A 15577-nucleotide genomic window follows, 5' to 3' on the forward strand; every position below is an offset into this window, starting at 1 on the left:
TAAATTTAACTGAAGGCTCCAAGTTTGATATCCTGTGAGGGCATTTTAAAAATGCAGAAGGAAACTAATGGTTGTCACGAGCTCATTAGGTGTTTTATCTGGAAGGAGATCATTAGTGGCTGAATAAGTTAAACAAGTGTCAGAGTCGTTAGGTCCTGATTTTCAGGAAAAACCATTTGGGATGAAAATGCCTGTGCAGCCCATATGGAATTGTGCCCCTGCCATTTCCAGCTGTCCAGCTCCAGCTGTAGGGAGTGCAGAGCTCTGCTTTCATCCTGGGACCCGAATGTTCCATGAGTATTTGGGGAGGAAATGAAACACAGATCTTCTCTTTCCAAGGTATCTCCTTTTATTTGCTGGATGTTTGGATTTTTGTAAGATGATTTTTAGGGCAAGTAACGTCTTTTTTAAAAATGGGGCAGAAAAATAGAAAGAAATGTTGGACATTTTTTAAAGATGGGAGAAAAAATAGAAGCCAATGTGGGACATTTTTTAAAAATGGGGGAAAAAGCTATAAGCAAATGTCCTTTGTCCAGTGTCAGCGTAGTGGAGGAGCTCTCATGAAACTTGTGACCTGTAGCAAGGCTATAGGAGATGACAGGAAGACTTTTCTCTTTTCAGATTATAAACCCTTTGATTTCAGAATTATTTCCTTGTGGGGTTGGTTGATTGATTTCTGATAATAGTTACATTTATGCAACTGTTGATAGTCTGTCAGCATCAGAGATCTGTGGAGCTTCCACCCAAGGGTGCACCAGGAGCATCACAAATATTCCATTCCTGCAGTGATTAATTATTTCTGCAGTGATTAATTAATTCACTCAGTCCCATTTCACAGCCCTTCTCTGGTCCTGCAGCTCCCTGACCTTTCATAGCACTTGGCAGGAGCCGGGAGGGACTTGGGAATGAGCAAACATGGGAATGGATAAAAATCCGTCCCTTCTTGCCAGAGTGGGAATTTGACACCCCACTAGATGGCAATATTTGAATGCTTATGGCTGTCTCCATAAGGCAGAACAGAGCAGGTTCTGCTCGTTGTAAAATAGGTAAAAACAGCCTGACTGCTTTTTCAGAGAAGTGTGAAGTGTGTCTGAGTGTAGGAGCTTTTCTGCTTTGGAACAGGATTCCTCGGTGGAATTTGGAGATTCTAGATCCTAATTAATTTTAAGCTTTTATTTTTGAAACCTCTGGTAGGGTTCTTTTAATGTGAAGAAGAAGGGCATTTAAAATAATTTTGATTTTCGCGTTTCCTCCGGTTCTGTGATTTGTTAAAAATTAAATATTCAGACAAATATGATAAATAAATATTAATAAATATTAATTAAACAATCAGACAAAGTAACTTTTAGTAAAATTGGCTTTTAGCTGAAGGAGAGGAGGTTTAGATGGGATATTGGGAAGGAACTCTTCCCTGTCAGGATGGTGAGACCTGGCACAGGGCACAGGGAAAATGTGGCTGCCTCATCCCTGGAAGTGTCCAAGGCCAGGTTGGATGGGCTTGGAGCAACTTGGGCTAGTGGAAGGTGTCCCTGCCCATGGCAGGGGTGGGACTGGATGGGCTTTGAGATCCCTTCCAACCCAAAGCATTCCAAGACAATTAAATTAGCTGTTCGATATTCTGGTAATTGGCAGCTGGTTGTTATTTCGTGCATGGCCAGAGCGACTCCTGAGCCAGAGACCCATCGAGAAGGGCTTTCCTTTGCTCATGGAATGTTTGATTTCAAAATCTTTGAAAATCCAAACCCTTCTGTCTGTGTTTTACAGAGAAACGGAGACCTCCTGCCTTTGGGCTGAGAACTGTTTTCTCATCTCTTCACTTTCACTTTAACCTGTCCCTCAGACCCAGCCTGGCCATGCAAACACTTCGGTTGCTGTTTCGTGGCAGTTTAAAAGAAGTTAATGTCAGAATTGTTTCCTCAGCATGATACAGTAATTTATTATTATTCATCATGTAATAATATATAACATTATATTGAGGAAAACTTTCTTGCCTGTTCTTCCAAGTGTTTTAGTGTTCTCTGGACGTGGAATTGTAAAACAGCAGTTTGTCTGAACAGTGTCATTGGCATTTCAGAAGTAGTTGCTGATTGTAGTTGAACTTTTCTGCATTTCTTTGATTCCAGAAGATATTCCTACCAGACAGGTAATTAATTGGAATTTGGTTTAGGAGTTGGGATGAGAAAACATTGTTTTAAATTGTTGGTTTGCTTGAAATATAGCTAAAACCATGCTGTTTTCTTACTGGAGATAAAGAGTTTCTAGATATTTGTTGTAAAACAACTGTAAAATAAGCAATTACTTGCTTTGTCACAAAGTTACCCAAGGTTTGGAGTGATCTCTAGTCTGGAGTTGAGTTCCTGTTGTCCAAGCAGAAAGGGAATAGTGTGGAATTTTGAGGTTTATTTATTTTTATAATTTACTTCAAGAGTATAATAAAATAATCAATTTTCTATGGAAATTTATTTGCAGAAATCCTCTTAATCATATTGTCCATAAGTAGGAAAACAGAGAATCTCATTCCTTTAACAATGAGAGAGCATTTCTTTTCTTTAAAAGCTGACAATTGGAAAGTTCAGATTTTTGTAAACATTTCATAAGTATATATTTCACTGTTTAAAATATTCTGGTTGCTGACACAGGTTAGTAAGTCCTTCTTTATGTGTGTGTATTAAAATAGGAGGATCTCAGTTGTATTTGGGGCTGTTTGGAAGTACCCCCTGAACAGTTTGTACCTCAACACGTGGTGGTTATGGATTTATGGCTGAAAGGGATGATTTGAAAGGGTTAATTTGAAAGGGTTGATTTGAAAGGGATAATTTGAAAGGGATAATTTGAAAGGGATAAATGTAACAATGAAACAAAGGAACTGTTTAAGAAATAAAAAGAAATAGGAAGAAATAAGATGCAAACCAGACTAATTACTTGGTAGCTGAATTTTCCTCCCCTCCTGCCTCTCTGCAAGTTTCTAACAGCTCTCTTTTTGGCCACTGTGGATGAGAACAATGGGATGGAAAGTGATTATTCGGTGACATGATGGATGTGACTTGGAGGAGCCTCCAGGGCTCTGCCATCCCTCTGGAACGGGCGACTCTTCCTTGGAGGAGGGCGACGCTGCATCCCTTTGCCCAAACCTAAACATGCCGATTTTTGGAGAGGGGGAAGAACTTCCAGCTGTGGAGATCCTGTCGGAGGAGTAAACAATTACTACATTTAAAATGATTTCAAGATGGGCAGTGCAAGCCCTTGATTCCGTTGGAGAAGTCGGAGCCTGAAGGCGCAAGAAGGAACTTCGGAGGTGCTTCATTTTTCCCTCGGCCGTTCCAGTGTTTAGTGCAGCAGATTCTGTTGTCATGTGCTATTGGTTTAATAAAAAGGCCTCCAAATGTATGACCCTGCTGAGGAAAAATGCATTTTGTGAGCCAAGGCCCCGAAGAATCGCCCCTCTCCACGACTCGGAGCAGGCAGATCTGAAGCCCTTGTTTTTCGGATTATCCATCATGTTCCTGTCAGTTTAAAAAAGATTCTCTTCGTCACTTCAAGATTTGAGTGATGAATATGACAGCCTGTTGTTTTTTCTCTAAGCTTTAAAAATTAGGTTAAATTTGAAAATGAAGGAGCAGTGAAGCAAATCTGTTTGGATTATGTATTTATGATGTAAATATGTATTTATTTTATTCGTGTGGCTGTTGGATTCTCTGGTGGTAACACTTTACCTAATCTTTCCAAATGTAGCAAAACCAGTAGGAAATTCTGGGCCATCTCAGCATAAAGGGAACTCTACCAGGTTCATGAAAATAATGATTTAGCTTTTAATTTTCTAAGGAAATGTGGAGATCGTGGAGAACAATATCCAATATCCAAATGCAAACTCCTGACACGGAGTTTGTTTTTTAGGAGCTGATTTTGAATGCAGTATCAGGATGGAATATTTCATGTCTGGTTTTGATCTTACAAATGTCTTTTCTTCCTCCTCAGTTTGTTCTTAATTAGATTTCTTTACAGTTTCATGTTTTCTGTGCGTTGTTTCGTCTGCTGCCTGACTCCTGACCTTTAAGAAGGAGAGGATTACTTTTTCAGGAACATTGTTTTCCTGGGATTTTCTTATTTTAGAATTAGTCCTGGTTTTTAGAAAAACCCAAGCCTTTCTCTCCTTATTTTGTACATTAGATGCCCCAAAAGTTTGAGAATGTGTCATCGTGTCCGACATCGGTGCTGATGATCCCTGTGTTTGTACCAGATCATCTTCACTGCATTTCCAGGCTCCTTTGCCTTTGCATTTCTTAGATTTTTCCTTTGCATTTCCAGGCTTTTTTTCCTTTGCATTCACAAGGTTTTTCCTTTGCATTTCCAAGCTTTTTTCCTTTGCATTTCCAAGCTTTTTTTCCTTTGAATTTCCAAGCCAGTTTTTTTCTTTGGAACCAGAGAAAGATTTATTTTAAATATTGTCAGTATTTTTAATTTTATAGGAGCTTCCCCAAAGCTCTCCCTGTGTTTCTAATCCGGGATGTGGAAGGAAAAGCTCAGCCTGATGCACCTGCTGGTTTTTAAAGCTGACTTTTTAAATTTTCCTGATGCATGTTTGTCTTCTTCCTGAGCTTTTGCTGGATGAGATTGGAATGTTGGCTTCTGATTTCTCCTTTTTCGTGTCTCCATGAATTCCCTGTGCAGACCTTTTAGTCTCCCAAACTCCCAGGATCAGCCTGGTTTATGGAAATCTCTCAAACTCTCGGAATTTATTAAATAACTGAACTATTTGAAAGTCTCTGGTGTGTTTTCATAGAAAGCTTTGTTTAGGAAGTGAGATTCCCAAAAAAAGCGAACTTTGGCCCTTTAGTCTTTAAAAACAAGGACATCCTTTGTTTTGAGTGTTACCAGCAACGATCCATTGCCCTGCATGAAAAGATCCCTAAAAACACAGTCAGCCAGCCTTAAATCACCTAAATCCTGCACTTCCCCCTTCTTTAATGGGCATCTCTTTGTCAAAGTGCTGAATTATGTTGCTGAATGTATTTTTTATGTGTGTTTTGTGGCTCAGACACTTTGCTGTTTAAAATCCCAGCGTTTGTGCTGCTTTTGGGTAGGAAATGGTCCGAAAAAGTCAAATCCCTTCCCACTTAGGTATTCCTGCCTTTTCTGCTCCGGGCTTCCCTAAGTTAAACATCTCATTTCCAATATCCTGCTTTAGTGTTTGGGTGTTTGACATGCAGGGAATGAGGCAGCTGAAAGCTCCCCGGCCTGGGATCGTAAATGGATAGGGAGCAGAGGCAGCACGCTTTGCTTTTCCGGGATTGTTTGCACATGTTTTCAGGATGTCCTTCTCCACTGCAGGTAAATCACATTTCTAATGTCATGGTGAACTTTTTATCTGCTTCAAAACTACTCCACTGTCATTAACATTATATTTTCCTTCAGTCACCGGAGGACTGTGAGGAAGTGTGGTTGCTCAAGACCTGAATAACATTTTAGATTGTGATCCCAACTTCACAGATTTTACTGCTGAAATCTATTGAACCTTTTTATCAACTATCTTTGGACTTAAGGGCTGATTTTTCATGCCTAATTTGTATGTGCACATGCTGTGGCTGAGTCTGCAATTGGGGTAAAAATCAGTGCAAACAACACTGGTTGTCTGGACCAGTTTTACACCTTTGATTGCTGTAACAGCAAGTGGGAATTTGAGGAATTAAGGGAAAGAAATAGGGATGCCTGGCTTGGAAAATCTGCCTGATGGTTTAGATCTCTGTAGTCTAAAATCTTCTCTGAATCTGCCCTGTTTAGCTTGTTACCTGTTTTCTGGGCTTTTCTCTGGAGCCATGTTCTTTCCATGAAGGGAATGGTAAACCCTTTATGGCCATTCCTTATCACATTGATTAAATTATAGTGTTTGCGATCAGTGAGTAGAATCATGGAATGGTTTGGGTGGGAAGGAACCTTAAAGCTCATCTCATTCCACCCCCTGCCTTGGGCAGGGACACCTTTCACTAGACCAGGTTGCTCCAAGCCCCGTCCAGCCTGGCCTTGGGCACTTCCAGGGATGGGGCAGCCACAGCTTCTCTGGGCAACCTGTGCCAGGGCCTCCCCACTCTCCCAGGAAAGGATTTCTTCCTAATATCTATCCTTTCCATGTGAAGGAGGTCTTTTCCTGCCTTCCCTGGCAGCAATTTCTGGGATGTTTTATGTCACAGCTCTGGCTCATCATCTTCCTCATGCTGGGAGACCTGAGTATGAACATCTCACTGCACCTGATGATCTCTTGTCCCAAATAATTGATATTGCTTTTGATTTCTCCTTGAATTAAGTGACATCCTGGAATATCCCAGGGATTACACTGTAGTAGTTAAAATTCCAAACTAGACAGCTTTTCCCTGAGTTTCCTCTGACTACACTTGATCAGTCACTTCTCTAACCAGGACAGCACAACGTGAAAGTCATTAAAATGTACTTATGGATGAAATATGGACTTTTTTTTCCCCAAACTAACCACAGAGCACATGATCGTGTTTTATGTGGGACTCACAAGTGCTTTTGTACATCCTGACAGCTGAGGGTGGGTGAAGAGTTAAAGCACAACTATTTTTATTGGACATCCCTGCAAACATTTCTGAGCCCATTTCTCTGTGTAATGCACATTAGTAATAGATCAGGCTGAGAAACGTGGGCTCAGGATTTACAATATGGAATGTGCTTTCCTTTTGCTGACACCTATGGAAAGGGAACTGTTGCACAGCAGCAGATGGTAATTTCAGCCCATTTTCCTCCTTTCCTACTCCCACCCCCTTTTTGGAGACACAACAAGAGTTGTAAAGTTCTTGCTGTCACTTCAAAATGAGAAACCATGGGGTCTTTGAGGCACTTTTGGGGCCAGTCTTTTCCCCCCTGTATATTCTCTCCTTTATTCAAATGGCTTCTTAAACAGATCTACAAAAAACCCTCAGAGCATCAAAAATTCAACATATTTCAGAAATGATGCCATAATAGGTACAGTTCTCCACTTGGCTGTGTTAAGCTCAGTAACTGCAGCTTTCACATTCTGAGGACTCTGGTTTCATTTGTAATACAGAGGAAACTATGAAGCTTTCAGCTTGTGCAAACCTGGAATTTTGTGGCTCCAGGCTTCAAATCATTTGTCTTGCAGTCACAGAGCATGTCCTGTTCTATATATTCTATATACAACAGCTTAAGCAAGTACTTCACAGGATTAGGATCCCATTTGAGAGGAAGATTGAAAGCTCAGTAAGTGGAAAAGATTATTTTACTGTGCAAGGTATGAAAGGAACTGATACCAAAAAGAAAATAAGAATTTTAGAGACACTTCAAGCATTGTTATGTTGAGCAAAAGCTCCTGTTACAGCTTTGGCTTGTTTAACTGTGGGATTGCACATCTGAATCTGAGAAGTTTAGAAGCACAGTTTTAGAGACTGTTAAAAATAGATCTGCTTGAATTCAGGAGTTTTGAACCTCATAGAATTATAGAAACCTAAAATGGTTTGAGTTGGAAGGGACCTTAAAGCTCATCTCATTCTATGGGCAGGGACACCTGCCACTATCTCAGGTTACTCCAAGCCCTGTCCAGCCTGGCCTTGGACACCTCCAGGGATGGGGCAGCCACAGCTTCTCTGGGCAACCTGTACCAGGGCCTCCCCACCCTCTGAGTAAGGAATTTGTTCCCTATATCCCATCTAACCCTGCCCTCAGGCAGTTTAAAACCATTGTCCCTTGTCCTGGCACTATCTGCCCGTGCAAAAAATCCCCCCCATTCTCTCCTTCCTTCTTATATGGGCAGACAGTGACTGGATTTTTCAATTGTTTTGTTTTTTTTTTTTTTTTTCTGCAGCCATGAGCATTATGAATTTGTTGTAGTATTGATGCTTTTAAGAAAATACCCCTCTGAAGCTCACACAGAAATGGTCACAGTCTGTGGTAATACAGGAGGACCTCGAAGCAGCTGACACTGCTCAACATGTTTCTTTCCCACTTTTAAAGCCATTTGTGCAGATGTTGAATCAAGTCCTTTTTGTAATCATTTTACCCTCTCTGTTCCTGGTGTATCTGGGCTTTCCCTTTGGGTTCAGGGGCTGCACATGGTGATAAAGCTGGTTTGAGTTGGCAGCAGGGCTCAGTCTGGGTGAGCTTTGCTTCCCAACACTCAGCTCAGCTCCTGAGTCAGCGCTGTGTTTATGGAACACTTTGGCAACTTAACACCAAAGGCTACAAAGTGCATCATGTGGCTCTTGAAATGACTTAATTCCAGGAGTAACGTTTGCAGAAAGGTCTCATTTTGTGTTGTTTTTATTGGAGTCTGATCAATTTTGAGCTGAGCTTTAAAAGATTTTATTATTTTTGTTTGGTTTAATAGGAGTTTTATATGGTCTCCTGCTTATCAGACTTATTGTGGGGCACTATCAGTGAGAAATAAAGCTGTATCCAGTTTTGGCTTCAGAGTGCTGGATCCTCTGTCGGTGTTGCACAGTGAGGATGTAACAGTGCAGCTCCCGTGGATGGAAGGGCAGATTATAAAATTCAATGGACAGACAGAACTGTGCATGTATGATTACTGAACTTTGGGAATAAAGTTTGCTGGAATCACACCACTGTACAGCTTTGGGGGTCTTTGCTGAGGTCACTGTATTCCTTTAGGCAATGCGGGCAGTTCTAAAATGATCCTTCGTTCACCTTGTGTGTGGGACTGGGTGTGTCATCTTGGAATTCTCTGGAAATACAGGTTTATGCTGACTTTTGACTCTTTTCTTTGTAATTCCAGGCCACCTGTTTTACAAGTTTGGCATCACAGAGTCCGACTGGTACCGCATCAAACAGAGCATCGACTCCAAGTGCAGGACAGCGTGGAGGAGGAAGCAGAGGGGGCAGAGCCTGGCTGTGAAAAGCTTTTCCAGAAGAACACCTTCATCATCCTCTTACAGTGGTTCAGGTAACAAACCAACACTCCCCCCAAAGCCAATCAAACCCCAACTGAAAGGAAAACTTGCAGTGATAATAAATTCCATTTGTTTTTCATTATACCTCAGTGTTAATGCAAGTGTTTAGCCTCACTGAGATGCTGAGAACATACAGTCAAAAAATCATGGAATGCTTTGGGTTGGAAGGACCTTAAAGATCATCTTGCCATGGGCAGGGACACTTTCTACTGGTTGCTCCAAGCCCCATCCAACCTGACCTTGGACACTTCCAGGGATGGGGTGGCCACAGCTGATCTGGGCAACCTGTGCCAGGGCCTCACCACCCTCACAATAAACAGTTTTTTTCCTAATAACTCATCTAACCCTACTCTCTTTCAGTTCCTGCACATGTGTTAACTAAAAATTTCAGCTCATGCAGCTTTGTGCTCTCATATGTTTTATTTTCACCACGCTCAGTTCTTTGAGTAGAAAATGAAGATGTTGCTGCAATTGTTGTTCCTCAGAGGAGTCAGTGACTGGATCTTTCACACCAGTCAGTGGGACGTGCTAAGGGTTGTTCTTGAAGGATTTTCCTCTGAAGGAATTAAATATGTTGTAGGTGATTCTATATTTCCATGTAGGTATGGAGGCAGGAATAATAATAACAACTGAAAAACCCTGACCCAAGAAGTGTTCTCAGAGGACGTTTCTGGCTCCTGCTTTTAATATAAAGCAGTGTTATGGGACATTTGTACATTAGATATTAAAACCAGGGGTTTGGAAGGGAGCCCAAGGAAAAGGAAGGAAGTTTATTTGCCTGCATAAAATTTTTGGTTGCATGTTAACACTAACCACTGTATCTCATGCAAAGAAAGCCAAAATCTGCTTTCAATGGAAAATTTTATGTGCTGGAACAGAGAATCACATCCAAAATCCTCAAATTAAAACAACTAATCAACCTAATGATAACCATAAGCCTTATATGTTGATGGGATCTTTATTTTCAGTCTCTTAGCAATCAGTATTTTAGAATAAGTGGATATTAGGGACCTGTGCTCATTAGACTGCACCCTTTGAGTGGTGTTGAGATTTATTATTAAAAACTATTATTTAATCTCCTGCTTTGGAGATTTGGAGACACCAGTGTAGAGATGGAAAACACAGGCTAGGCTCAGAGAGTTCCTGCCTTCAGAAGACCATAAGATAAATTTTGGTGGGTTCTTTTATTGTGGTTAAGCTGAAAACTCATTTTCCCCCTTAATTTCACTAAATTAATTTGTGAGTAAGATGTTCCATGGGTACAAGACCACCTGAATTAACTCCTGAACAACCTGGTCTAGAGGAAGGTGTCCCTGCCCATGGCAGAGGGTTGGAACAGGATGAGCTTCAAGGTCCTTTCCAACACAAACCATTCCAGGATTGTGGGATTTCAGCATGTGCTGTCTGAGAAGGTGGGAGATGAGGTGGTTCTGCAAGAGCCACCTTGGCATTTTTGGTGGTGTGCCTGTGGTCCAGCAATCCCCAGGATTGTTTTTATGGCACCTGCATCTCTCCCTGTGCAGGGATCTCATCTCCCAAGTCCCCTAAAGAGCAAAGAGGTGGCTGTGTGTCCTTGTAGGGATGTCTTTGGGCCTGATGATGCTGAAGGTCAGCTGAGGCATCTTGGCATGTCCTTGGCAGGGCTGTCCAGATGTGCAGCCAAAAACAGAGTCCAGGCAATAACAGGAACAGCTGCCTTTGGTAACAGTGTATGAAAATGTTCCCATGGAGTCAGAGGCTTTTGATAATTTTCTTGAAAATATTGCTCTCCCTCAGAACGTCTTTGGCATCATTTTCTGGGAAGCTGGAAAGGTGGGAGGTGAATTCACCCACTGTGGAAAAAACAGACCCACTTTATAAAAACAGAGCACTTTGCAAAATCAAATGGTCCTTTGAAAAGTGAATTTGCAACCCCAACCCAAGCAGGAGTGGTGTTTCACCTGGAGAAAGAGGAGGAACAGGAGAGCAGGTTGAGAGGCTCAGTGAGGATATTGGGAAAAGAAAAGGAAGAGACAATGTAGATTCACACATGTTTTGAAAGGTGGCATGACAGGGCTGTAATTCCACCTATGTGTTCAGGTAACTCCAGGAACTGCTCAGGAACTGTGGTTTGACATCCCTGAAACCCCTCAATGGAATTACAGCCTCAGAATTCCCAGGCATCTGTTCCTGATTATCCCCCCTGTACAGTGGAGGGAGCAGAATTCCTGCTGCCAGCTCGCAGTAATATTTCACAGCTCTGAAGTAAAGGAGGTCTGTATTTCACAGTTATGACAACAGAGCTGTCAAATATGGCTTTGGAAAGTGTTCTATATGAACCCAGACAGTTTTTATGGGAGCATTTGTTTCAGGGGGCAATTTAAGGTGAGTCTTGAACACTCTGGAATTCAGCTACTTGAGAAACTGCCTTTTCCACTGGTACAGCTTTAAAGTCCAGCTTCCAGGTGCTCCTGGGCAGGTCTCCACCCTGCTGTGGTTGTTGCAGAAGAAAACCTGTGTCAAGTTTCACTGGGAAGGATGTGGGGATATAGAATTGTAGTTTTTTTGCATATTCTATTCAAAGAATCCCAGAATGGTTTGGTTTGGAAGGGACCTTAAAGCACTTCCCATTCCAACCCCCTGCCATAGGCAGGGTCACTTTCCACTGGCCCAGGTGGCTCCAATCCCTGTCCAGCCTGGCCTTGGACACTTCTGAAATACTCTCAAATCCACGTGGTCACTGCTGTGCTGGACATCCTCCCCTAGGAATTGGGAGACTTGGATTTTCAGAGCTGGTTTTTAGCAGCAATTAATTTGCCTTATTTAAAAAAAAATATATGAATAGAGCAACCTGAAGCTCATCTACCTCTGACCTGACTTTGTTTTCTCTGGCTCTGAGGAATTTTGATTGCCACCACCTCTTTGAGACAGTCAAAATCCACCTGGATTCAGCCCAAAGAAACTGGTTTTGACTGCCCATGGTTTGAGGAAGGACATTGGTTTAGAGGATCTGCAGAGGTCACTTCAGCCTCGTCTATTTTGTGATTTTTTTTTGATTTTTTAAAATGAATTATTGCACACATAATAAATAATTCTGAATTGTTACATCAGAAGAGGATTGTTCTTCAGCTTCACTCTCATGTACTCATTGGCAGTGTCAAAACTTTGAGGCTTTTTCTGCTTGTTGTGATTAACAATTGGAGCAGCACGTGGCTTTGATTTGAGTCATGGTCAAAATGGCAACAGATTTCCTCTCTGCTCTGGTATCATATGGAAAAATTAACTGTACAAATGACACAGAAAAGCAGGAGGCTGAGCCCAGAGTCCTTATGGAGCCTTAGGAGGGTTTGGTGTTGAAATCCAACGACTGTGTTCAAGAGAAACAGATTTGCAAACGAGCGTGTCTGAGGAAGGAAAATACAAATGGATATTCCTTCTTTATCCTTCACCCCCAAAGATATTGATTGAGGTTGTTCACATTTAATTGTCACAGTAGCCACAGGATTTATGTGTTGCATCAAGCAGACTTATATTTATGGAGAACTTGGTTTTCCTTATTTTAGCTGGTTCTGCTATTGCCTTTGGTTGGAATTGAGGTGTTGATTGCAATGGTTGCTCTGCTCTTGGAGCCAACATTTCAGTACCTAATGGATGTTTTCCTCGTGTTTTCTCCAACCAGAGTGGCTGCCTCGAGAATTTAACTGGATCTTCCTTTTAAGACCTCGGCAGTGTGTGGAGGGAGGGCCGCAGGAAACGAGGGGTTTGGGAGGAGGATTAATTGAAAAGTGCCTTCTTCCTTTCTTTTAATTTCTCTTAAGATTGTTCAAGCTGTTATCACAGTTTTCCATGTTGGAATTTTTAATTAGTTCTCTGACTTTGGGATTTATATGGAGATTTAGGCTGAAGTGCTCAGCCTGTGCTGAGGTGTCACACAGCAAAATGGATGTGCAGCCAAATCTTCAAAGGTTTTTTACAATATTGGAGGTTTTAGCCCTGGCTGAATCAGAGGGAGATAATGGTTTATAGTGCACAGGTTTATTTCCATTGTTCTAGGATGGGGTTTGTCCTGCTTTTTGGGTTTGAGGATTTCTGATTTATCCATTAACCTTTCCTTGCTGGGACTGCACAACCAGAAAGCAAGGAGAGAAATCGTGGTTTGAAGTGTGAGGCTGGGAGGCCTCTGCACTAGGAAAATACTTTATAGGTACAAACCATGAGGACACTGAGCAGGAATTCCCTCTGCCATAGAATCTGTCCCCCCCACTTCCAAAATGGTGCCAGTCCCTTCTCCCAGGGAACAAGTGACAGGACGACAGGAAACAGCCTCAAGTTGCTTCAAGGAAGGTTTAGGTTGGATATCAGGAAAAATTTCTTCATGGAAAGGAGAGGTTTGTCCAGCATTGGAATAGTCTACCCAGGGCAGTGGTGGAGTCCCCATCTTTGGAATTGTTCAAAAAACATGTGGATGTGGCACCTGGGGACATAGATGGTGGTGAACATGGTGCTGATGGTGGGACTTGGTGATCTTAAAGGTCTTTTCCAACCTGTGATTCTGTGAAAATGAAAACCCAGATGCTCAACTGATAAATATGAAGTAGAATAGGAATGAATTAAAAAGGCCAAAAGTTTTGCCTTTGTCTTAAAACTGATTTTAGCTGAGAATTAAACACGTATCCTTGAAATAGTTAAAAATTACCTTTGGGAAATCCAGCCTTGCTCAGCAGTGTCTGAGGAGGGTTGGCACTGAGAATGTGACAGAAGAAACCACTTCAGTGGGATCATTTGGCCAATTCTTGACCATTGGGTTGAGAAGACACACTCAGCCTCAATTTTCTTTGACTCATAAGCACAAGCAGCAAAGAAATGGAAAACATGAAAGAATCATGGAATGCCAGAGTGGTTTGGGTTGGAAGAGTCCTTAAATCTCATCTCATTCCCCCTCCTGCCATGGGCAGGGACACCTTCCACCAGACTGGGGTCCAATTTCAACTTGAGAGAAAGGAATATTCTGCAGTTGTTTTTTTCTCTGTATTGGAGTGGTCAGTGCAGCATCTTCCATCCTGTGGGTGTCTCCAAAGCTATTCCATCTAGCAGAGGGGTTTTTGGGAATGCCATGGATAAGGTAGCACTACAAAAGCCGTTTGGTTCATGTTGAACTTACCCCTTTGGAATGAATGGAAGATTTCAGAGCAGGAGCTCAACTGTGGCTTCTCTGTGCCAGGGATGCTCTAAGAGATCAAAACTGTAGATGTGAGGCTCGATGCTTTACAGGACTGTGATCCGTGAGTGCTGACACATCCTCTCTTCAAGCTGTGTGTGCTCCTCATGTTTGTGTTTGTTTTTAATGGGGAATGTTTAAAAAGGGATAAATATTCCTTTTGTCTGCTCAGAGATGTAGAGGGGAAAAACAATACTCAGAAAGGATGTTTTGTTTTTAGACACTGGTGAGTCCTCTCTCTTCTTTCTTCCTAAGAACTAAAAAACACCAAAAAATCCAACAAAATAAAGAAAAAACCCAACTGAGGTTGTTGCAGTGAAGCCAAAGTAGAATCTATTTATAGGTGACCACGTGAGATGTACAGTGGGATTCTATTCAGGCTGTGGCTCCTCTTCCCACCTCTGAAAAACACCATAATTTCTGGTTTATGAAGCAAAAAATGACTTACAAATAAGGACTTTTGGATTTACAGTTAAAAATGTATTTCAGTAGGTGCGTATAATGTATATATTTATCTGCTGCAGCTCATTTTTCTTTGATACTCTTTGACTGCATAACTTTCCTAATCAGAAAATAAATGCTCATTATAAATGAAGGATTAGGTGTTTGGACACTGTGGTTTGGTAGAAGTCGAGTTCAATTCAATTCAATTACACAGTGAGAGACTGGGAAGCACAATGGAAAGACACAATCAGGAGGGAATGGATTCTTGGGAGCCCTGGAGAAGCAGCTGAATCACAGTGGCCTTTCTTAGCCCTTTGTAAAATAAAAAATACAGAAAATGAGAAGTAATGAAAATGGGAGAAAAGGGGAAAGACGGAGGCTTAGTAAAGATCTTTGTCCAACCTGGAGGAGAGGAGGATCCAGGGAGATCTTAGAGCCCCTTCCAGTGCCTAAAGGGGCTCCAAAAGAGCTGGAGAGGGGCTTTGGACAAGGGCCTGGAGGGGCAGGAGTGGCTTCCCACTGCTGGAGAGCAGGATTAAATGGGATATTGGGAAGGAATTCTTCCCTGTGAGGGTGGAGAGGCACTGGCACAGGTTGCCCAGAGAAGCTGTCCCATCCCTGGAAGTGTCCAAGGCCAGGTTGGAGGGGGGTTGGAGCAACCTGGTCTAGTGGAAGGTGTCCCTGTCCATGGAATGAGATGAGTCCTAAGGTCCCTTCCAACCCAAGCCATTCTGGGATTTCATGAATAACTGTTCCTTTCAGTGCCCATGACACTGGCAATGGAGCATCTGAATGGGAACAGATCCCATTTTTATTTGGTTGATGGGACAGGTTTTATACTCAGTCCAGGACTTTTTGGCCAACTGGAATTTGTTAATCCCATCCAGAATTCTGTTCAGCAAACTTCCATTATACAACAGTGCAGGAAATACTGGAATTGCACAGTAAGAACAAGACCATATTTAAGGAATTCTAAACATTCTGTAGTTACCTGCTCATC

The 15577-nt window shown here is 42.0% G+C and overlaps 1 protein-coding gene across 3 annotated transcripts in view; it reads left to right on the forward strand.

Moving 5' to 3' along the window:
* Positions 1–15577, forward strand: part of BANP (BTG3 associated nuclear protein) — a 124466-nt gene that overhangs the window by 50714 nt on the left and 58175 nt on the right. For all 3 annotated transcript variants that reach the window (XM_018084086.2, XM_018084078.2, XM_008927576.3), the window contains exon 8: positions 8762–8929. In XM_018084086.2, the coding sequence (XP_017939575.1) occupies positions 8762–8929 (168 nt within the window). The remainder of the gene's footprint in view (positions 1–8761; positions 8930–15577) is intronic.

Source organism: Manacus vitellinus, unplaced genomic scaffold, assembly GCF_001715985.3.
Source record: "Manacus vitellinus isolate BGI_N305 unplaced genomic scaffold, ASM171598v3 scaffold_10_pilon, whole genome shotgun sequence".
Classification (NCBI taxonomy): domain Eukaryota; kingdom Metazoa; phylum Chordata; class Aves; order Passeriformes; family Pipridae; genus Manacus; species Manacus vitellinus.